Consider the following 25112-nt stretch of genomic DNA (forward strand, 5'->3'; position numbering starts at 1 on the left):
TACTGAAACCTAACGTTACACCTACATCTAACTGTCCAGAATATTTCACATTCAGGTTTACATGCAGGTACGTTTCTCACAGAGTTGCAACCAAGAGTTCATCAACTCTCAAGGTGCGGACTGTGCTGCGGAGTAGACAACTGAAGATAGTTAGAGAACTTCCAACCATAACCCACTAATACTCATTATTTGGTGGAGAAACAACATCTGAGAAAACACTGCACTAATTGTATTAGTATATAAGCAGACTAAATTTGGGGTGAAAGACAGGTCGAGGAATTCTGTTCTATTAAATGGAAAGAAAGGAGTGGATTTAAACGAGCAAAAGAATTATTGAACGAGGTGTACAAAGTGTTGAAATGCGGAAGCTGAACGTGACTGGAAATAAATATGAATGGAAGCACAGGAAATCTGGATTTTTTGCCAAACGGATGACAAGTGACTGAAAGAGTAGTGTGGGGAAACAGCAGTTTTCCTTTACAGGGCATCAGTACTTGTCCTGAGGAAATGTGGCTCAAGGAAAATTATTGATAAATTACTTACTTTCCCTTCTAATCCAGTGGTCTGGAATCCCCATTCACATCAACAGGTCTCTGATCCTACCTCAGATTTAAACTGAATTAAGTTTGGAGAGGTGATTCCCCAGTAAGACAGTGGTTCACTGCTGGATACCTCATGGTGGCACCATCTCTAACTCGGCAAGTCTCAGACCTCAGTGTTCAGCAGCACGTGATTGAAATTTCAAGGCTGAAAGTTAGCAGTTCTAGCCAGCAAGTTTTGCCTCATTACAGGGAAATTTGAAGTTATCTACTTTAGTAGGAGTAAAAGGAAAGCAGAATTATTTTAAAATAACGAGAGAACAGGAAATTTGACGTACACAGTAACCTGAATGCCCTGGGCACAAATCACAAGCTAACATGCAGATACAATGAGTAAAAATGTAAATGTGATATTAGTCATTATTACAAATGGACTGAGTATAAGAGCAAGGAAATCACACAAAAATTAATAGCACCTTGGCAAGACCATACATGAAGTATAACTTTACGTTTGTGGGAGTGCAATAAAGATTTGTTAGACTGATTTATTGGGATGAGGGATTATTCTATGACAAGCGATTGAGTAGACGTCCCACATTCCTTTACACCCGAAAGATCGAAGGGCCTAATATGATTATGTCTCATGTTTTTGGAATGTGGTATTTTGGGAAAATTTAGAATGTTATTTATCCAGAGTTTCAGATGGGCTGTATTTGTGAATCTCTGAAGAGTCCACTAGAACACTGCAGAGGGCAGTTAAGAGTCAACTGCATTGGGCCGGAACAGGACGAGACTGGTTAGGGTGGAAGGCTTCCTTTCTAATGTACATTAGGTTTGTTCTTTTAAAGCAGCTTAATCGTTACATTTAGTTCAAAACTTGCAATATTCAAAATATCTAATTTACATTGCTATAATGCCATAAAACACTCATTCTTTCTAGATTTTGACGTATGTCTTTAGAAATCCAATACCATGCTCTTAATAAATATAGAGCTGCCCAAACTAGCAAAATAAAGCTTATGTTTAATGGAACTGAAAGTGCTTTCTGGTTAAATGAAAATCATTAAGTTTGTCAAATTATACCAACATTTCATTCCCCATCAATATACTCTGCTGCAAAGGATAATATTATCAGGATTGGCTCATTCAGAGTTTATGATGTCCCTGCTATGAGGGAAACAGGCTGCAACTAGCCTATCAGCTGTTGCTGCTCCAAAGCTCATTATCCTATATTTTAAACTATGGCTGACAGTAGCTAGCCTGCAAAAGATTACCAGGCAACACAATCTGGAGATGAGTTGATTATAATAATTACTCCTCTGCTAATCATTTTTTAAAGCAGTTAAATCTGTCTCTCTTGATCACCTGTCTCCATTTGGAATTATTTTCAGATGTGCAGATGGATTTAAAAAAATCTGTCTTAATGCAATTGGCACATTTTTATTTTCAATTACTCTGCTATACAATCAGCCTTCATTCCTGTCATTTTAATTTAACAGTTCCATTACAGACATCACCAGACATGCTGTATTAAATTGATTGCAGTTTCAAAAGTTTAATTGTTGCTGCTCCTGTCCTTGATTTCCCTCACATTTTTCATGACGGTCTGAATATTCATCCTAACACTATCCATAATTAAACGAATGGAATAAATACTGTATCTGGTTGCTAATAAATAGCACAAAACATTATTACTACAGTGAAAAATTCTTTAACCATATATGGGATATTTCTGAAAAGTCCGGGGAGCTCTTGTAGTGACACTAATTTTTTATTGTTAAACATAGAAAACAGGTGCTGGAGGAGGCCATTCGGCCCTTCGAGCCAGCACCACCATTCATTGTGATCATGGCTGATCGTCCCCTATCAATAACCCGTGCCTGCCTTCTCCCCATATCCCTTGACTCCACTAGACCCTAGAGCTCTATCTAACTCTAACTTAAATCCATCCAGTGGTTTGGCATCCACTGCCCTCTGTGGCAGGGAATTCCATAAATTCACAACTCTCTGGGTGAAAAAGTTGTTCTGGGGAAAATAACTCTCACCTCTAGATTTTTTGCCAACACTTTCAATCTGATTCCTCTGGTTATTGAGTCTACTGACAGTGGAAACGGTTTTTCCTTATTAAAAGCAATTCATGCTTTTATCTGCCTGCATTAAATCTTCTCTTAACTGTACCCACTTTCTGAGAAACTCCATCTTCTCAATTCTCCTTATGTAAGAAAGTGTTTCCTTAAATTTCCCCAGAATCCTCTTTGCATGCTTCTTGTAATGTTGTGCCCACGAGTGGAAACCAACACTTCCATTAATCAGAAATGTATTAGTTTTAGCACTATTTCCTTGCTTTTGTATTCTTATGCCTCCAGAACATCAAAGTGCCCTGGATGCACTTTTTTTTTTACATCCTACCGTGTTTAAAAACTTAGAGGCAAGAATGCAACCATTAGGTCAAGCTCATATAATTTGTTTGTATGGTGCTGGTTAATGGATATATTAATCTCAGACATGTTTCTTTTACAGGACAGGTCATACCCTGTTTAGAGAAATCGCACTAACATTCAGTATCTTCCCTTCCCATTGTGGGCACTTCACTAGATCATGCACCTCTAACTTTGGTGATACCATCCAAACATGGCACCTCTTATATTCAGCATTTTCAAAATGAACTAAATATCACAAGTTTGAATCTTTACCAATACTGATTTCTCGATCCAGTTTGTTGAACTCAGGGGCTTTCTGTTGCTTGCTGCCCATGGAACTGCGGCAGACAGCGGTCAACTGGGAAGCGGCAACCTTTACAGGAACGTACAAGGCCACTGTGAATTGCAAAATGAGAGGGGAATATGATGGAAACGGCACTGACACATGCAAAATGAGGCCAGCACCACTAGCAGAAGCACCCTGACTTTATCTCTTGCTGCGCCCTTAGCTACCAAAGCCCTAACCTCTGGAGTTTCCTCTCTAAACTTTTCTGCACTAATGATATTACCCTTTAATTTAAGCTATCAGCCATCCTAATTATGTCCTATGTGAATCATACTTTGCTTGATAACACCGTAACAGTATAATGCTTTGCCATGTTTTACTAATTTAAAGAGCCTATATATATGCAAGTTGTTGATGCCTTCCAGATAGATCATCACTGTAGCTTCCTTGCAAAACCTACATACCTCAAGGACATTCTACAATGGGTCAGGTATTACCAGTTTATGCTTTGCCACCATGACCAGGTATACTTTCTTCAGAAAGCGTGCCTTTTAAACAACGGGCAATTCTTTGCAGATACCACCCAAACAGCCATGTGATATGTGCTAGCCCACAGAATGAATACACCAATTACTCAGTGTGGAAGCAGGCCAAATCAAGAATACATTCCAACAGGGAACTTGACAAGTGGGACTGTCAGTATATCCATCAGGGTCAAGAAGCTTTGTTAAATTGCCTTCTTATATGAGGAAGACCAGGCTTATGGTAACACTGTTACCGTCATACTGGCTTGACACTAGGTAATTCAGCAAGAAATAGGAATCAAACCCCAAACCGTCTTGGCTCAATTCTACACTGGATAAACTCACAGCCACTTGTAAGATTTTTGGAATACGCTTTTAAAAAAAGCCCTCAAAAGTAAAATTTGTTTAATTCCACAGCAACTGAGCTCAGGAAAAAAACAATAAAACGGGAGGCCAGAGTAGGGCCTCTACAGTGTGGGACAAAGAGGTGATCTGTTCTGCAGCTCTGCTGCTGGTGATTACAGGCTGCAGATTAATGTGGTCATGTGAGATACTTAGAACAAGGCAAGCTGTCAGGAGCTGCTGCGGTCAGCGCGAGCTATCGATGCAAAGCTGAGTAAAGATCGGAGGTATAGAATGGGCAGATTCATCTATTTTCGATGTCTTTAACCTGCCAAAGAGCAGTCCATATGTTCCACAGTCATTTACCTCTTCCTCATTCAATTTTTAAGAATTTTAATTGACATTTGATGTGCCCAGGTTGTTCTACTCATCTCAATGTTTCCTATTCTTTTTCACTTGACCAATGTACTGCACTGTACACTTTAATCTGAACCTTCCCAGTGACAACTCTAGCACAGAGACACACAAGCACACTGTAAGTGCTTATCTGTGCCTAAGTGACAAATATGGCGTCTAATATTATTTTCCCCATAGTTCTGGCCTAGGAGCAATTTAACCATACACTCTACTTAAACACTTCAACTATCCTTCCACATGAAAAGGCCAGTCAAAGCTTCAACAAAGTCCGTGCTGGAGTTGACATTAGATCTATGCTTACTCGTCTGCAAAACAGGGAAATGTAGCAACTGGGGGAAAAAAAACACCAATATGATCTGGGTCTTAGTCTAAATAATAGCAGCGAAAATTGTAAGTATAAACCTGTGTCAAATGGGTCCAATATTGTGTCAAATCAAGAGATGTATAATAGAGGATGTACAATTGCTTAAACATATGGAATAGGATGTTGATTTGCTGTTCGAAACGCTGTACTAGATTGAAGTTTGTGAATTTCAACCCTAAAGAAAAAATGGTCCTGTATCAGTAGTATATATAAAAAATTACCTGCAGAGATGGGAGTATACAAGAAAGTAACACATGCAATTCATGCATAGCCAAGCTTGGAACATATACACATACTCATGTCATGCAAAGCAAGGTGATTTTTAAGAGAAGTAAAATCAAATACAACTGTGTGAATTCAGAGTAAATTGAATCAAAGAAGGTTATGACACAGGAAGTGGCCATTTGGCCCATGCATATTAAAAAGGAGCTAAGCCTCACTTTCCTGCGCATGATCCAGAATCCTTGTAGGTCACACCTCTTCCAAGTACACATTAACGTGCCTTTCAAATGCAATCAGGTGCTTCTACCAGATCCTTATCACTTTCCAAGTGACAATGATTAAAGCTTCTATTGATGACTTTCAATCTACATCGCCAGTCAGCCTGACCTCTCTTCTAAGGAAAAGAGGTCCATCTTATTTTACTGTAACCAGGCCATTCATAATATAACTCACTGACCGACAGTTATCTAGACGACACCTCTTCCCACCCTGCCTCTTGCAAAGACGCTATCATAGAAACATAGAAATTAGGTGCAGCAGTAGGCCATTCGGCCCTTCGAGCCTGCACCGCCATTCAATATGATCATGGCTGATCATCCAACTCAGTATCCCGTACCTGCCTTCTCTCCATACCCTCTGATCCCCTTAGCCACAAGGGCCACATCTAACTCCCTCTTAAATATCCCCTACTTATTAAATCCCCTACTCTCAATTTCTCCCGTCTCCTCCGCATGTGCTCCCAAGATGAGACTTTCCATTCTAGGACATCCAAGATGTCCTCTTTCTTTAGTAAACACGTTTTTTACAACACCTGCAATTTCTTTATCATACTCCCTACATTCAGATCAAAAATCAATCAGGATTATTATAAAAATGCAAGGGACTAAAGTGCTAAGCCCTCTGGAACTCCTTGGCAGAAACCATCCAGTCATAAAATCACATATCAATCATTATCTTCTGCTATGACACAAATACAGAAAGATGGATCCAGTGGATCCAATCCACATTCTCTTGGATTACATTAAAAAATTGAGAAATTATAAATGCCAGTAGATATCAGGCTCAATTCTTGAACTAATTGTGGACAGTTTTACTGGAACAGAGTTGGGTGTGGGATTCAGAGATTATATTCTGATTAGTAAATAATAGAAGAAATCTCTTGAACTCTTTACAGATTGCAATTCTCCAAAATTGCTGAATAATAGAGATGAGAACTTTTCCCTCCAACAGCAAGTTATTATAATAATTTTGCTGTCTGATAGGGTGATCCTGGCACATTCAATGGTAACTTCATAAAAGTACTGAATAAAATCTTAAAGAGGAGGATTTTGAAAATAGAGAAAGATGAGAGAAGAGTCATTCACCAGACATCACTTACGAAGTGCTGGCACAGAGACAATGAAATAAATATCTACCAAATGTGTTGCAAGATTCCATGAATGCAATTTCTTCTAGCCTACACAATTCTGTTCTCTATAGCTGAAATGAAGCTCATGACTTCCTTTTCTAGCTTAAGTCTTTCTTTCCTGAGGCCTGAAAACAGAGGAAACCATTTTTGCCTCTCAGTATCCTTGTTTTCAACTAATGAAGTTTATTTTTAAAATCCAAACTCAAAAATCTGATGACATTTAGGTGCAAAAGAAAAATGTCACTCGTGGACTGTCCCGTCTTTCATTCAGTAAAAACATACAGCTGGTGCAACATTGTGAAATGCTGTGGCTTCCTGAATAATGCAGGGTGAATGCAGAGGATCTATATGTGGTTGTCACCAGGACTGGAAGATTTTAGTGCTAAGAAAATATTAGAAAAATTAAGATGGTCTTCTTTAGCTGAGTTATGTAAAAATCTCTTGGGTCCATACTAACAAGGATGCATTTTTGGCAGAGGAGTCAAAAACTAGAGGAGTCAGATTTAAAGCAATGGAGCGGAAGAAGATTGGAGGGAAGATGATGAATACCGAGTTGGATGATCAGCCATGATCATATCGAATGGCGGTGCAGGCTCGAAGGGCCGAATGGCCTACTCCTGCACCTATTTTCTATGTTTCTATGTCTATGATGACGTTGTTTCTTCAGTCAGAAGACAGTATGTGTAACTTACTTTCTGTAATAGTAGAAGCAGAACAGTTATCATATCTATAAAAAGTACTTGGATACGTCCTTGAAGAGCTATTTCTTGTTTGGTAAGATAAATAACTCCTTGCAACATGATTCCATAATGTTGGTCTCAAAGTTGCTGTTTACTGTTCTCGACCAAAAATCACTTCCCCTCATTCTTATCTCATACGAATGATGCCTCGCAAAGTCTTTACTTAACTCCTAAGAAGCCATGACTTATGCTGAGAAACATTGTCATTCACATGTTTTTTTTGTATAGTGGTACACACACTGTTAAACTGCTGAGAGGCTTCCTATCTTAAATAGCTATGCAAAACCAAAATCACTATTTGTTTTTGATTTAAATAGAGTTCCATTTCTCCCTCTCATTTGTCATTTGTTTGTGTGTCAATGCTGCACGCTCATTGGCATGTTTTCCTTTCTTCCTAATGTGTTTTCAGTTTTCGTCTCACCATATTTTAAGAGTCTCAGGCAAATAGTCATCGCACACCCATTTAACGGCGATTACATAATGTAGTCTGTATGCTGGCCCTAGAAAGCCTGTTGGACTGCAATGACCTTGAAAGATTGTTCTGGCAGAAGCAGCTAGTACTGAAATTGGAAGCTGCCCTCACCCCAATAGTACCAAATTCAATTGATTAAAAAAAATATATGAGGAAAATGAAAAAAAAGTGTGAAACTGGGAGCAAGGAATAAGGCAATGGATAAAACAGTTAATTCTGAATGCTTTCCAAGCGTAGAAAAATAACCAACCTTGCACAACATAGTAACATATAGAAATGGAGAGCCACCATTTTGGAACTGTAGAATCATAGCCCAGGCAATGGATTGAAACAAAGGTTTCAATGGATTGCAAAGAAAGGTGGGCAGGGAAAAATTGAGAGTTGGATGCAAAGAGCATGGAGCCTTAAAGATGAGTGAAGTGGCAAAAACGTGGCAAGAGGGAATATAATGTGGGAAAATGTGAAACTACATGAACGCAGAATGTTGTTTAAACGGAGAGAGACTTCAGAATGCTGCAGTTTAGAAGGATCCTCATGCCTTATAGACAAAACAAAGGAAGTTTGCATGCAGGTACATCAATTAGTTAACAGAATGTTGACTTTCACTGCAAAGAAGGAGTATAACAAGATTTGAAACTTGGGAATGAAGGGCTTGTCTTCTGGGGACAGGTTGAGGACATAGAGATATGAAATATATAGGATTCTAAAGGGCCTTGACAAGATCAAAGCTCAGAGGCAACCAGAACAAGGGGGCACAATTTCAGAAGGCATTTAAGATTCAGATGGGAAGGATTTTTTTCTTCTTCTGAGGCCCAAGAATCTTCACAAAAAGTGACACATATATTTGTACATCTTGGGATATGGGAGGAAAACTAAGCATCCATGAAAAGCCAACATGGTTACAGGGAAACGGTGCAAACTCCACACAGTTAACAGGAGAGGTTAGGATCAAACCTAAGTCACCAGAACTGCCCGGAAGTATCATTACCTGCCGTGCTCTGTGCTATCACGGTGACAAGATCATTCTTGGGTAAATGCTTCGGGATTTATTATTCTCTGGCTTTGATCTACAGAGTGCTGGTGGTTATGGGAAGGGCTCAAAAGTGGAGATGAGACCAGGGTCAGATCACCCTTGATCTTACTCAATGACCAACGGGTTAAAGTACCCACATGGGATACCCTGCTCCTACTACTCGTTTTAAACAAGACGTTAGCACCTGTGGAATCACACACCACCTGTAGTAACATGCGCTGTCATGGAGCTATCATCACTATTGCTGCCTTCCTGCTGTGGTGTGATTCCACAGGCACTGACACCCTGTTGACATGGATTTCTATTGGTGATAGTATGTTTCCATGGTTGCTGGTGTCTGCTTATTAGATTTTGACAAAGAATATGTTGTTCAACACAAACCTGTCTTTTCTTACCCCCTCAAATGCCCAATCTATTGTTCCAAGTATATAACTGCTTAGTGTACCACAGGGAGCAACTTGAGATTCATCAGCAGGCATACAAGCCAAAATCTGTTTCAACTTGAGACTACAACCGGTAATGAAAGCACATAATAATATTTTTAAATGTGAGATTCCCTTAATAACAACCATCGCCTCTTAAACCGTTGTAAATTCAAGGCAGATCAACAAGCGGAAAAAGAGAGAGAAGAGAGGGAGATGTCAAAATGGCCAGATATATAGACACACACACACACACACAGAAAGGACATTGAATTCACATCTTGAAAGATTCCAGAATTTAGCATTAAAAAGACGATATATCCTGCATGTCATAGTTAGAAGGTACACAAAAATGCTGGAGAAACTCAGCGGGTGCAGCAGCATCTATGGAGCAAAGGAAATAGGCATCGTTTTGGGCCGAAACCTCATAGTTAGATTTCTTGAGCAGATTTATTTTTCAATAACGTGCACATTCTTCCAGCCATTGCCTGGAATCACAGAATGCATTTGCTTCTCAGGGCTAGGCAAAACTGCCCGTGACAGCTGTTCTGCTTAGTCTGGTGACCGATAATGGATTGCATCAAAGCTCTTTAAAACCGCTCAGGAGAGACAACTATTTTTGGATGGAACAATTCTGAGGGAGGGGGAGGAAGATGAGGTTAAGAAAAATAACTCATTGTTTCCTCACTGATAGATACTATATGTCTTCAATTACGTTCAAGTAACTAAAAGCACATGACACCACACAATACTATTATCTGGAGGATGGGTAGGTGACTGCCTAATCTCAAAGCAACATAGATGTGAAAAAGGAGATTAAATTGTGTTGTTCATGCAGCTGCATAAAAGGAGAACAAGGGATGTTGTGAGAAGCTTGTAAAACATTTATAAAAGAATCACAGAGCTGAGTCCCACTGAAGTGGAAGTGACAAACCAGCATTTGCCCAGACGTTCTTACATGCCCTTAATAAAACATTAAATACAGTGACTGCTAATGATATGGTGGTGCTGGTACACACTACAGAACAGTTGCTGCGCTCAATTACATAATTTATACTGCATCTCGTAATGCAATTCCAAGTGGAAAAATTGACAAGAACTGTTTCTATATGACAAAATGCTGTATAATGGAAGGCAGCATTGCTTTGGAGGAACACATATACAAAAGTTCCCACTACTTTTTGCCATCTCCCTCTCGCAGGTGTAAAGATAAATATGATTAAGGCAGTCTCTTGGGAAATCTCCACTGCTAATTTGATGAGTTTGCAAGTCATTGCAACCAACTTTTAAGGCAAGTGTTCCAGATCCTAAATCAATGTACTTCCACAAGAGCCAAATAATGTAGCCCAGAATTTCAGCGATGTTGATATCCACAAACATTAATCAAGCAGATTTATTTTAGATCCACTAATGAGAGAATGAAAGGTTACAGGGGTTTAACAAATGCATTCTTTCATCTCTGGGGTCCTCAAGCGCTGGCTAGATTAACGTATTGTTAAATTGGTTTGAACCAAACCAATTTTAAATGCATGCATGTTTAAGAAGGAACTGCAGATGCTGGAAAACCGAACAAGTCCGCTCAGTTCGCAATAACCAACCTGATCTCCCGGTGGCTCAGGACTTCAACTCCCCCTCCCATTCTGAATCCGACCTTTCTGTCCTGGGTCTCCTCCATGGCCTGAGTGAGGACCACCATAAATTGGAGGAGCAGCACCTCATATTTCGCTTGGGTAGTTTGCACCCCAGCAGTATGAACATTGACTTCTCTAATTTCAGGTAGTCCTCCCCTTCTCAGCTCTCCCTCAGCCCTCTGGCTCCACCTCTTCCTTTCTTCCTCCCGCCCCCCCCCCCCCCTCCCCTCACATCAGTCTGAAGAAGGGTTTCTACCCGAAACATTGCCTATTTCCTTCGCTCCATAGATGCTGCCTCACCCACTGAGTTTCTTCAGCATTTTTGTCTACCTTTAAATGCATGCAAACTGGCATATCTTGGCACCTCTGCCTAAGCCAGAGGGTGCGGATAAAGCAAAAGACTCACATTGATATATTTCTGATATTTTCATTGAGGTAGATTTCTTGGACAATATTAGACCAGATCATGGAAGATAGTGGAAAATACTCTATTCCATAGTATTAATTCCATTAAGCACCACAATAAATCTTATACTAAAACAAGGTTTTGCACCTATCATAATAATTCCCAGAAGCCAACTCCTAGACTGAATTAGAAGCTTAAATGACTCAATAGTTCCAATCCTTCTTTCCTCTTCCAGCTCAAACTCATGGAGTCAAATTCTAGAAGCACTTATCTTTATTGAACCTAGTGCACTTCATTCATTAATTATGGCTGATTAAAGTGCCAGACACACTTGAACATATGTGTGTGTTGAAATGTTGAGGAGTTTTTATGAATTAAGTTTACATCACATTATGACGATATGGTCATAAAACTTTAATGACAGCTTGTTGTCATTAAATATTTATTCCGGTAATGCTTCAGACATCAGTTCAGGACCAATAGGTCCTGGATTGCCTGGAGAGTGGAAGTAACAGTCTCCAATATTTGTGCAGTTAAATTTACAGCAGAAATAGATACCGCATTTTGATTTATTTAGACAACTGAAAATCCACTCAATTCAATCCAAATCTTTACGTTTGTTAATCTCCTGTGCCAGATGGATGAGCAATATATAATAAACTAAAATTCTTGATAAAAGAAGTCACTTAACAGGACCTAGAAAGCAAACATTGAACAACCTTTTGTTATGTCTAGGCAGAAGGACTGGAGAAACCAATTTTAGGAGACTTCAATATGCAGTTGACTAGCAATTACCATTTGTTTGGAATGGTGGTTAAGGCTTGGCCATAATGTTCATAGAAGAATAGATGTTGTACAGCAAACAGTTTGATATTGCTAATTTGAACGGGGGCACACTTTAGCCATGTAACCATGGAAGAAAATATAAATCCAATAGCGATTAATTTTAATCATTGGACAGGGCACCTCAAAAAGCCAAAAATAGATTTAAGATTTGGATTTAACGTCTTTCACTCTACAGCCAATGAAGTACATCTGAAGCACAGTTGCAGTTACAATTATGTAGAGGAACATCCATATTGACCCCCAGCTGGAATCCACACTAGGAGCTTTTTGGCTTAAGTAGCTGAACTTCTTTAGTCAATTTTAGTTTCTAAGCTGCTCACAGTTATTCATTGTATTGGAGCATAACAGCAGTCACTATAATCTTAAAACAATTTATTGGATCTGAAGCACTTTCCAGTATCAGCAAGAAGCAATGGATTGAAATATTTTATTTCTACGTTATTCTTAGTCTGCAATCTTGGGTATAATGTCGTGCTCACCTAACTTTGCAGAAATAAAATTCTACAGATGCTATAAAGGATTTTATTTAGAAATTAAAAAAATCAACTTGCATTTCTTTTGCACTCTGCGTGCAGAGGCAAATCTTCGAACGCTCTGCAGAACAAAGGCAAGAAAGGGAGGGAAAGCAGGCCAAAGCATTGCAAAGAAAATGGTCTTGATGAGGACATAAGACATGGAGATGTTAAGAGTTCAAGAAAATGAAGAATAAAATGCTGAAAGAGCAAATGATACTGTGAAGCAGAAGAGGTAAAGAACAAGACATATACTGGTGTTGGGAGACTGAATGTGGCCTGTGGAAATGTGGCTATATGAGAGAGGGAGGGACAAGATGAAGGGACAAAATCCTATCTATTGATACTAAACTTCAATGGTAGTAAGACTGGTGTAACTTCAAACCTAACCACAGTCTAAATTATACTTTACAATTAAAATAAAAGCAGTTCTTACCATTAGCATCCTGAACCCCAGTCAGCGCACCAACAGCTGCAGCGGTCTCTCCCGACAGCACAATCTGACCTCCGCCCTGAAGAGTGGCTTCTGCAAGCGTGGCGACAGCATGAGCAGCAGCCTCACTGCAACAGAGTAAGGAAAAACGTATTGGGCACAAGATGGGCTTCTTGGTGCTGACAACCGACAGCACAAGTAAAACATACTTGCATAAATACAAATAAGCACATTTCCACATACAGAAGCACATAGCAAAGGCAGTGGTCAACTGCCCATTCATAAATGTTGTCTTGTTAAAAAAGGAATCGGATAGATACTTGATATGGTGGAGGGAGTAGCATAAAGATGGTGGCTGTTTTCTAAGTTATTATTATATGCTGCACTCTCCATAGTGCAGTCCAGCTCACAAGTTGCTGCATAAAATTCTCTCATCTTCAGTTAATTTACCAAATATTTTAAATCTGCCTGGCCAATAGTAACAGTTTGATGCCTTTTCATTTACCCAAATCTCTATCATTTGAGCATCTTCACTAAATTGCATCTTAAGCAAGGGAACTCCCCCACCCCCAACCCCAAAGAGGCATATCAAAATCAAGATGACATACATTTAAGGTGAGAATGGGAACATTTGAAGGAAATTTACATGGTTAGTTTTTTTTTAAACAGTGAATGGTAGTGCTCAGAACAGGGGAGGTGATGAAAGGAGATGTAGCAACATTTAAGAGGCATGTGGACAGGCACATGGACAGGCGATGAGAGATATGGACAATGAGAAGGCAAAGTGCAAGTAGTTTAAATTGGCACCATGTTGTAGGAAGGAACTGCAGGTGCTGGTTTAAACCGTAGGTAGACACAAAATGTTGGAGTAACTCAGCGGGACAGGCATCTCTGATATAGAAGGAATGGGTGGCGTTTCGGGTCAAGAAACTTCTTCAGACTGAGTCGGGGGAGAGGGAGATAGAGATAAGGAAGTGTAAGGTGTAAAAACAAGACAAAGGAGATGGAGTTCATGGAAAATGTAGAATAGATCATGGTTAGCTAGGAGAAGGTAACAACAAAGCAAACAGAGATAAAATGTTAATGGGGAGTCAGACTAGTCGGAGAACTGGGAAGGGAGGAGGGGTGGGGAATAAGGGAAGGCAAGGGTTGCAAAGTCAGAGAAGTCAATATTCAAAAGTGCATAATGCTTTGTACTTCCAAATGAAACTACTCATGCTGGCTGGAAAATACCAGTCAGTGTTGCCCTCTACTGGAATTAATGCCTCCATGAAAAAGGATTTCTTAAAAAGAAAAAACAGACTGAAGATGTTATTGAGACCAACATTTCATTCTACGTTTTAGATAAGGTAAGAGGTTTTAATATACTTAGTCACTAACATCTGACATCATGTAAAACCTTGTACAAAATTATGTCACGGGAATCTTTTGACTATAGATTTTCCACCCCTAATCAGCTAAACAGAGGTGCATCCAAGATAATATTGTTAAATGTATTAGGTTTGATAGCAAGTGGTGATAGTGGCTGTTCAAAAGTTAGTAGCAATGGATATGTGTGTCCCTCAACAAAGACTAACTGCATCTGATGTAGCTTACCTCAGGGGAACAAAAGTATTCAAATACAACTCCATTTAATAACTGTTGCATTCAGGCAACATTAACCTTTGTAGCACTCTTACTCAATGACAAACCTTCCAGAGCAATAAAGTGATATTTCTTTCAAACTGTTTAATGACACAATGCAGAAAGATTAACCTGCATGCTAAGTACAAAGATCATTGTGCAAAGCAAAGAAGTGTGGTTAATTGATCTATTCGAAGGCAGAGACATCATAGGATCGCTGTTACTTCATTCTTTTTAATATTGACCAACAAAATGTGTCCAACATCCACGTTAAATTGCAAAATCCGTAGTATTTAACTCTGGGTTTTGATGCAGGGAAACGCAAAAAGCAGCCCCATTAAGAGTGCTGATCCAGAAGCAGCAGTTTCAACAAATGCCCCTGAAGAGGACTCTAAGCCACTTCTAATTGTAGTCTGTCTGCAAACTAGAAATTACTTCTCTGCATTGTTTTAGGATCTCAGCATGGGGATGAATCGACCGTGATTAAAGTTAGGGACCATCAAGGTTGGAACACAAAATCAAGTAACTGTTTATATCCAAGGCTGGATTATCATTGTTTAAAAAACATTATTAGTCCATCATCATAATTATTCCACTTTCGTTCCTATATCTGCACTTAGTCGACTGGTCACAGCCAACGCAAAATAAAGTACTGCAAATGGATATGGGTCAAACATGGCTAAATGAGACTAAGTTAGACGGGAAATCTTGGCTAGCATAGACAAGTTAGACTTAAAAACCCGTTTCCGTGCTGTATGACTCTACAATTTTAGCGTTTAACCAGTCTCACAACTTTTTTAAACTTCCATTAGCAATGTTTCCTCAGTATCAATAGCAAAGGGACTAGTTGTTCTGTCTAGAGTACTTTGTTCTTTTTCAGTGTCTTCATTAAAAACCAAGACATCCCACTTACTATTTGACTTAGCTTCAATGCTCATTCTAATTAAGTGTTTAGGTAGGAACTGCAGATGCTGGTTTAAACTGAAGATAAACACAAAAAGCTGTAGTAACTCAGCGAGACAGGCAGCATCATTGAATAGAAGGCATGGGTGACGTTTTGGGTCGAGACCCTTCTTCAGACTGTTTAAGAAGGAACTGCAGATGCTGGAAAATCGAAGGTACACACAAATGCTGGAGAAACTCAGCGGGTGCAGCAGCATCTATGGAGCGAAGGAAATAGGCAACGTTTCGGGCCGAAACGTTGCCTATTTTCTTCGCTCCATAGATGCTGCTGCACCCGCTGAGTTTCTCCAGCATTTTTGTGTACCCTTCTTCAGACTGTCTGAAGAAGGGTCTCGACCTGAAATAATAATAATAATAATGGATGGGATTTATATAGCGCCTTTCTAGAATACTCATTCCTTTTCTCCAGAGATGCTGCCTGTCCCACTGATTTACTGCAGATACTCGTGTCCATCTTCGAAGTCTTCTTAAGGTTTGCTTTATCTAATCAAAGTAGCATGGTTAAAATCCAGTCTGCTTATGTACCCACCCCATCCATTCTGCTTAACACATGCCTCAGTAACCAGTTTCTGAAAACACATCCAGCTGGTGTTATTTTGGATAATGAGGTTTGAACAACACAACCGAAAAACATGCTATGGGCTCAACCACAAGCGACTATCTTGTCAGCAGTTTACAGGTTTGAAAATCTCTATGCTTTATTGCTGAATTCCAAAATAGCATTTTGTTTTGTTCTGCTGGAAGATGACTGACTTTACTTGGATGACCAAGTTTAGTCAGGAGTAGCACAATCACTTTGGCATGGGAGCGCCTGTGATTCAACTCATCATTTGTTCATGGGTAAGGAATCTAGTCAAACAACAGCAAGAGGTACAAATTAAGTAAATAATCTTCCCTTTTAAAATGCCCTGCATAGGCTTCAGCCAACAATGTAGGAAGTACAGCAGTCAAATTGCACACAGAAAGGTCTCACAAGAAGCAACATGATAGTAACCAGAATTAGTTTCAGCAAGGCTGAATGAGCGATTAATGTTGGCCAGGATATCTCTATTCTTCACATTATACCAGAAAATCTTAATCTATAATTAAGAGTAGGTGTCTCAGAGAGTACCTCTCTTGATATTTGTAACCTGCTTCTTGAAGGCCAAAGGTTAGGTTGGTAGCCAAGAAAGATACTTGGCTATCCCTCAGTACAGCCACATCAAGAACGACTTTGCTGTACTGAGGGATAGCCAAGTCTATCCCTCATTGCTGGCAGCTGATGGGAAGCGGCTTTAATAGGACAGTGCCGCTGGGGGAGGGGGGGGGGGAGAAGAGTTCCTTTCACAACGTGTTGGGAGTCTGGCCCGGGTCAGCACGGGCAGGAGTGTTGAGAAGGAGGGGGTCGGGATCATGCCAGCAACTCACTCACTGCTGCCGCGGCGCTCCGGGCGCAGAGAGCCTCTGCGTTGTGGCCGGGGAGGGAAGTAGCTCGGGTGGCTGCGAGCGGCCGCCGGGACCGGACAGCCGAACCAGCCGCCACATAGAAACATAGAAAATAGGAGCAGGAGTAGGCCATTCGGCCCTTCGAGCCTGCACCGCCATTCAATATGATCATGGCTGATCATCCAACTCAGTATCCCGTACCTGCTTTCTCTCCATACCCCCTGATCCCTTTAGCCACAAGGGCCACATCTAACTCCCTCTTAAATATAGCCAATGAACTGGCCTCAACCACCTCAGCGCCTTCTGCCGGCTCGCTCATCTCTGGCATTGCTCTCCGTCTGAACACCTCTCTCCTGCCGCTCATCGGCCTCGCTCATGTCAGCCACACTTGCTGCGCTGGGTGACACTGCATGGCATTCACTGCCTGGTCCGTGTCTTTCAAGAGCAAAGATCATGGAGTGGAGCGGGTCAGCGGGCGATGGATAACAGGACAGCGGGCGGTGGAGCTTACTCCTGTGTCCGCGCGAGTAACCTCAATTGGTCCCTTGAACTAGTATTGTCATTCAATAAGGTCACAACTGATTCAACTTGTCCCAGTGTGCTCCCGTTTTTCCCACCATCTCTCCACCTGCCATCACCCTCCACCCACCACCCATTCAGTCATTCAGAATGGAGACCTGGAAGCCTTAGGCAAATTGAATTGTTACTTTCTTTATGTTTATTTATTTTATTTGTTTTTGAGCGTGAGAAATTCCATGCCCTGCAAGCCCTTTTTCAAAATGTAGCAAAGCAAAATGGGGGTGCGTCTTTGACGCAGGTGCATCTTCATTGTCGGGAAATACGGTATGTTTCAGGCAATTAACTTACTAAGAAGGCACAAGGAAATTTAGATGCAGGAATTTTGAAGAAAGCACAAAGCTTCTCCAGCGCTTTGTATTTTTAATTATCTTATTAATTCTACCATTATCATTTTAAGGGTAGGAGCCAATGTTGCCTCAGGGCCAAAAACTATCGTCAGGTCCCTACTTGGTTTCCTCCAACTGAGATCAATCAATTCAAGCATCAAACTTACATTTTCCTGACCTGGCTGCTATAAATAAACCTCTCAAGAAAGAGCTTGCAGCCAACAGACATAAGTTTGTTTCTCCGTTTGCTGCCACTCATCCCAAGCTATTATTCTCCCTGCCTGCCTTACCACAAGCAGACCACTCCAGCCAAATTAAGTAATTACACTCCCAGTAACCTCAAGTGCTGCATCCATGCAATATAGTCAAGATTAGAAGTTCACCATTTCTGCCACAGTGCCTAATCTAGTTGGTTTCGAAGAGGGCTGAAGAGATCTTGAAAAGAATGTTCAGGTTTCAATCTACCCAGACTCTCCCTCCCTGAGTCAACATTCACTCCACACAACCCAAAATCAGCAGAATCCAGTGACTCGGTGGATGAATCTGGAATTGTGCCAAGGAGTTATTTACGTCCAAATTTTAAAAGGTAACGAGGCACATCAATTCAGTTGCAAGAATGAGAAATTATTTAAAATTCTAAAATGTAAAACTAAAGTATATTACTGTAAGAATCTCAGATATTATCCAGCTTGCGACGGGAACTGAAGAGGAACAATTTGTAATGTCATCTTTGAGCACTACTGGCTGACACTCACCTGTTCAGCGCCATGGTAACAGTGGCCCCTTGCTGCATCTCGTGGGATGCAGCCACCGCAGCCTCTGCCAGAGAGGCCACAGCCTGTGTGGCTTCAGAAGCTTGCGTCGTCTGGATTGCCATTTCCCCACCTTGCAACGTGGTCCAATTCTGCTCAACCTGCACAAAGAAAGTGCAGAATATCGTAGAGGAGAACCAAGCAATAAAAGGTACAGAACACAACGTAAACAAAATATATACATCTCTTCCTCCACATGGAGTTATTTTGGATAATTTTGAAAACTATTATTCTGAGGTGGGGAAGGATGATGCATATGTGCAGCTTGTCGCCAAATGAGTACTGGTTAAGAATCAATACAGATTCGGAGAGCTCATCTTTAGAAGTACCTTAATGTGCAGTACCCTGAAACAGTGACAATATAAAAAATTGGCTCTTTTTAAGATCTGAAAGAAAGACTTGAGCAAAAGTTAAAGCTGCCCTATAGTCATCAAGCTTCGCCCAATTTCTATCGAGCTCACAAATGTTTTATATTATCAGAACATTATTCTGGTTGGCTAGACTGGATACGCAAATATGCAGGTTCTCAGAGTTGTTGGGCTGCAGGAAGTTAGAAATAAAGAAGGGCAAGCATCCAGACCAGAAGCTAGCTCAGGTCAGAGAGTAAACGCAGCATGGATAAACAGGGCATAATTCAGGTAGCAATACAGGCAACATACATCTAATAAAAAAGAACTAGCATTAAAATTATTTTCAATCCTTACATATAATTTGCTAGCCCATTTCTTGTAGCTCTGCTTCCCTTGCCCAATCATTAAGTATCATCCACTTTGTATCAGAAACACAAACAGCTATAATTCAAGAGCCAAGTTCGATAACTTCCTCTCCTGAACCAATGATGACTTGAAGCAGGTTTCTTTTCTCTGTTGAATTATTTTATCTTTCTCTGTTTGAATCATTCATAATCCAAACAGAAATGCTGTTGGCAGCCTCCTCAATTTACAGGCTTCACATAATATCTGGAGTCAACATTATTCTTCTTCTTGCATATCAAACTGCCTGACATGGATAAGAACATTCAAGGGATTAGAAGCTAAGGGCACACAGCATTTGTCAGGCTGTACATTAAAAAAAAGCACTTTTGCGATTTATAGAGCGGACTGGAACAATGAGAGATACCATTGGCTACAAAATTAAATTCCTTACTAACTTTGCAATAATGTACGAGGTGACTAAATATTTGCAGCAAATATCCAAGTGACTCACAAAAGCTGATTGGTCTCAATGAATTATTCCTGTGCCTTAACTTCAAGAGTTGATTAATCAGTATAGCTACAATAATCATCCAACACATGAAGGGAGAGAGAGAGAGAGATTGTGGAAGATAGCTGTAAGAAGATATTAATGGCCTAGTCTGGGGTACAGGAAAAGATCAGCCAGAAATCAATTCCAAAATAATTAATCTGAGGTAACTAATTGAGGTATTTAATCTGGGAAAATTAAAACATTGCAAGGAAATGCACATCAAATAGTTGGTTACTCAAAAATGATTGACGAACAGCGGCACCTTACAGTATATGGCCAAAATCTCAGAAGATTGCAGCATAGATAGAAAAGGTAATTAAAAGGCAAAAGCAGTACTTAATATTACAGCTAAGACAGAATGCGAGATGAAAAACAGCTACAGTACTGCAAACAAATTTTCATTACCATATTTTAGATAGGATACGCCCTGATTGCTCTTGTTGTATTTGTGCCTTTCTACATCGCTCATCTTATTCTTCAAAACCTTTTGAATAATTAATTCACCACCCATGTAGGCTGGATTGGCTTGTGTTCCTCAGTTTGTTCTATCATTGCTCCTAATTCGTATGCTCGTGATTATGAATGAAAAGCAAGATAGATTCAGGTGGTTGAGTAGTCTTCACATCTTTTGTTCTATTCTTACATTTTTTGCCCCATGTCTTCCTATTCTAAAAAACTCTCAGGATATCTAAGTGGAAAGGATTATGGATGCCACCCAGTATGGTGTTGGGATTCTAGGAATGCGTGGTGCTCAATGGGAGGTTGGAAAGAGTATCTCACCCACCTTCCCGAAGAGCGCATGAGCAATTGCTGTCCTCACCTCTCCATCCTGTACAGTGGAATAATTCACCTGAGCAACAGTTACCGTTCCAGGGAGCTCAGATGCATCGGCCAGAGTCGCAACTGTTGCACCCGTGCCAACCTGCAAACAAGAAAGAAGAGCGATTTTATGTGCAGCAGGGCACCTGTATTCCCTATACATTTTTCTTCAAAAATTGGTCCTTCTTTAAAAATAAATTAATCAGTGCCTCACGTCCTTAGTGAATGTGGTCTGGTGCAAAGCTGCAAAATCTGGGACATTCTTACTTCCCATCTTTATTCTGAGCCGGGTAGGGGAATGAGACGAGGTCCCTTTTAAATCGACACATTGCTGTTGTTAGGAAGACAGCCAAATAGAGAGTTTGGGGTGTGGGGAAACAAAATTCATCTGTAGTTCCAGGATATAAACCCACACCACCACCACAGGACAGGAGTGAATGGTCAGGGAAAGTAAGGATCAGAACCATATGTGTCACCCTCTGTAAAAGACAGACAGAAAGAAATAAGGGTTTCGACCCGAAACGTTGCCCATTTCCTTTGCTCCTCACCCGCTGAGTTTCTCCAGCATTTTTGTCTATTTAATTGTCCATCAGACTATTAAACACAACTTCAAACAAACTCTGAACTATAACAGCCTATTGCACTTTATCCGTATATTTATGTGTGTGTATATATATATATATATTCTGTGGTATATGGACACACTGATCTGATCTGTATTTATGCCTACAATATTCTGTTGTGCTGCAGCAAGCAAGAATTTCATTGTCCTATCTGGGACACATGACAATAAACTCTCTTGACTTGACTTGAAACCAACAGCACAGTGAAATAGGTGAGGTATATCAACAAGAGGGCATGGTGTGAAGAGCAATGAGTTCTCAGATAGGCCAAAGGAGGTGGAAACATGGCGGGCAAGGACCTAGAGAGATTTAAATCACAGGCAAAAATTTGAAAAATGTGGCTTTTCTGGACTGGAAGCCAAAGTCAGCAAGCAGAGTTTTTGATGAACTCAAACGGGAAATTTGAGCCCAGGAGAACTATGATTGCATCTGGAGGTAACATACATTGAGGGTTTCAGCAGCAGATGAAATGCTGTAGGATTGAAGGTTGATGATATTAGAGGCATCTTATTAGTCAGTACCTTTGCAATGAAGAGCGAATGGGATCCAGTAGGATGTTGGAAATGTTAATAGTTTGACGAGCGTAGAGTGATAGTGAAAGAATATAAAGGTAGCTAATGAACAACAGGTTGAAGATTATAGGTTTGCTCTTTACTTTTTTTAATTGAGAAATATTCGCCCCCCACCCCAAATAGGACATTACACTTGTGACAGATCAGAAAATGTGGATAAATTAAGATGAATAGTGATGAGGTACAGATGATTAGCAGCAGCAAATCTGCGGATCATTATGTTTGTGGATAATGTCACTGAGGACCAATATGCAGTTCAGAAACATGAAGGAGCCAAGATAAATCCACAATCAACTGAAGCAGCTAAAGAACAGGAAAGGAAAAGATGCCCTTGCAGAGATTCTCTGGGAACAATAGTACTGGTAACAATGGGACCAATTGTTCCATATACCAGACAGATAAAGCAGAACGAGCTTTCATCAACGGTTGGAGTCAAGTCAAGAAGGACAGAGCACCATTGTCACAGTCACAGAAGCAGTAATTTAGGATGGTGATGAGGATTGTTTCTATGTTGCAGCACAGGCCAAAGTATCATTAAAGTTTGAAAAAAAAGGAGTTGCAGAATAGATGGGCGCAGATTTGGGAGTGAATACTGGTTTGAGGCCTTCAGAGCAACAAGGGAAAATGAAGATAAAAGTTAGCATATCCGGGTCAAGAGGAAGAGGGAAAAGCCAATAGCTTTGAAGGGGGCTGATCCCGAGGAAAGAGAACAATTTATAAATACCAGGAAGGGGAGTTAGGGCATGAAGATTTTGTGAGACTTCGTTCCAGGTGGATAGTGAGAGCCGCAGACTTGATGAGTCAGGAGCCCGGGAACCACGCGCGCAGTGGGAGTGTCCCGGTGAGCCGCGCGGGCCCAATCCACCTGCCGACGACTGGAACGCGCCCCGGTAGGCCCGACTCGCCCCACAGGCCTCGCAGTGGACTGAGGTGAAGCCAAGGCCGAAGGAGCCTCAGCGGTGGAGGCGATAGTGGGAGCGGGATCTCGGCGGCAACATGGGCCTCAGCAGCGGTGGTGCCTCACGGTCGACGAGGGAGGGCGGAAGATAATGGGGACCGCGTGGGGGGATCGCTGTGTGGGACGGTGGGAGAACAAAGTCTGCGTTTGTTTGTTTGTTCATTTGTTCTGGCGAAGGCACTGTACACACGGCAGCCAGCCAACAATCGCTTGTCTTTTTCCTTTTTGTTTTCACTTTTAATTTCAAGTTTTTGTGTACCTTTTGTGTTGTGATTGTCGGCAGACCAATTTCCCTCTGGGAATGAATAAAGTTTTATCGTATCATATTGCAGAAGACTTAATAGATTTAAGGAGTGGGATGTGCTTGACTAATCCACTGGAGATATTTGAGCCAGTAGAATAGATAAGGAGGAATAAGGTGGATGTGGTGTATTTGCATTCTCAGAAAGTTTTCTATAAGGTCCCACACAGGAGGTTGGCCAACAGGTTAGAGCAGTGAAGAATGAAAATGGCAGGGGAAAAAATAAGAATAGAAAATACTGGAACCACTCAGTAGATCAGGCACTATCTAGGGACAGAAAAACAAGGTTAACATTTCAAATAAAATCCTGCAATTAACCCGAAATGTTAACCGTATTTCTCTTTGCACAAAAAAACAGAAAATAAAAAAATCAACCATGATCTTGATGAATGGGGAAACAGGATTGAAGGTCAACTCATGCATTAATTTCTCACATATAAGGTGCGATTCTGTGAGAAGCAACAGCAAACTCAAAACTCACCTGTATAAGGGAGACTGTCCCATCTGGGTTACTGATTGTCTGTACCACAGTCTGAGAAGGGACGAGATGGGCAATGTGTGTCTGTGGGTGAGTCAGCTGATCTTCAAAAGCATACAATAAATCCTCTCTCCCATGCTGTTTGTAACAGTTCTTAACTATCGTCCTCAGCGCCTGTGTCCAGGATACCTATGGTGACAAATTCAACCTTTACATACAATCATATAAAATATCAGATGCTATATTTGTTACATCACTCCCATCCGATCCTAAAAGGTATTTGATATCAGTTGAAAATAATCTTCCAGATGATTTATTTGTAGCATCAGTCACCTGGTAGTCATCAGGAGCAAGCTGATTATTATGAAATGAATTCTGCAATAATAAGGCCATTCTGATAGACTTGTCCTTGCTGATATTTATTTGTCCTTTAAGAGCTTTTAGTATTCTCCTTGTGGAAGCATAAGCAAGTAATTGTCAATCCTCCAGTTTAAGACAATGGTGGACAGCATGATGGCGCAGCGGTTGAGTTGCTGCCTTACAGTACCAGAGACCCTTGTTCGATCCTAACAGAGTTCTCTCTGCGTGGGTTTTCTCCAGGAGCTCCGGTTACCTCCCACATTTCAAAGACATACAGGTTTGCAGGTTAACTGGCTTTGGTAAGAATTGTAAATTGTCCCTAGTGTGTAGGATAGTGCTAGTGTACGGGGATCGCTGGTCGGCGCGGACTGGGTGGGCCGAAGGGCCTGTCTCCACGCTGTATCTCTAAATTAAACTACAATTGCTTTGAATAAGGTGAATATTCCAAGGAAAATGCATAGCAAAATAGGATAGAGGAATTCGGTAGATTTGTGATACACTTAGATGGAGCACTAATACCCATGCAAGTTACCTCGATTTACATAGGATATTTGGTACTGAAACAGATTACCCAGCCCTAACAAGTTCATGACAGTATTTGTACTCCTCTTGTGCCTCCTCACATCTTTCTTTCACTGAACCTATCTACATAACCCTCTATTCCCACATATACTTGAACACCCACCCTTTAAATGCATCTTAAGTTCTTTGCCTCAATACTCTCAGCAGAAGAAAGTTCCGCATTCTCACCAGCCCTTGAGTAAAGAAGCTTCTGGCAAATCCTGACTGGATTATTTGATGATCTTTTCATTGAATTTACTTAATTACAAGCTCCCCACAAGTGGTCTGCTGGTAACCTTTAAAGATCCTTAAAGAGTTTGAAGTTAGCAAAATAGTGATGTTTCCAATTATAAACAGCAGCTAATAAATCAGAGAAATATATTTAACTGAAGAGAGTGATTGGAATGTGAACCCTGTTACCACATGCAGTTGTTAAGGTGAGTAGCAAAA

The 25112-nt window shown here is 40.6% G+C and overlaps 1 protein-coding gene across 11 annotated transcripts in view; it reads right to left on the reverse strand.

Moving 5' to 3' along the window:
- nrf1 (nuclear respiratory factor 1) overlaps positions 1-25112 on the reverse strand; it is a 69296-nt gene that overhangs the window by 11567 nt on the left and 32617 nt on the right. For 3 of the 11 annotated variants that reach the window (XM_033040064.1, XM_033040062.1, XM_033040065.1), the window contains 5 exons: positions 23745-23930; positions 20775-20912; positions 18689-18846; positions 13021-13145; positions 3233-3355 (listed from right to left, as the gene is read on the reverse strand). In XM_033040064.1, coding sequence (XP_032895955.1) covers positions 3233-3355; positions 13021-13145; positions 18689-18846; positions 20775-20912; positions 23745-23930 — 730 coding nt within the window. The remainder of the gene's footprint in view (positions 1-3232; positions 3356-13020; positions 13146-18688; positions 18847-20774; positions 20913-23744; positions 23931-25112) is intronic. The other 8 variants (XM_033040071.1, XM_033040068.1, XM_033040072.1 and 5 more) reach the window with 3 other exon arrangements.

This window comes from Amblyraja radiata, chromosome 21, assembly GCF_010909765.2.
Source record: "Amblyraja radiata isolate CabotCenter1 chromosome 21, sAmbRad1.1.pri, whole genome shotgun sequence".
NCBI classification, from domain to species: domain Eukaryota; kingdom Metazoa; phylum Chordata; class Chondrichthyes; order Rajiformes; family Rajidae; genus Amblyraja; species Amblyraja radiata.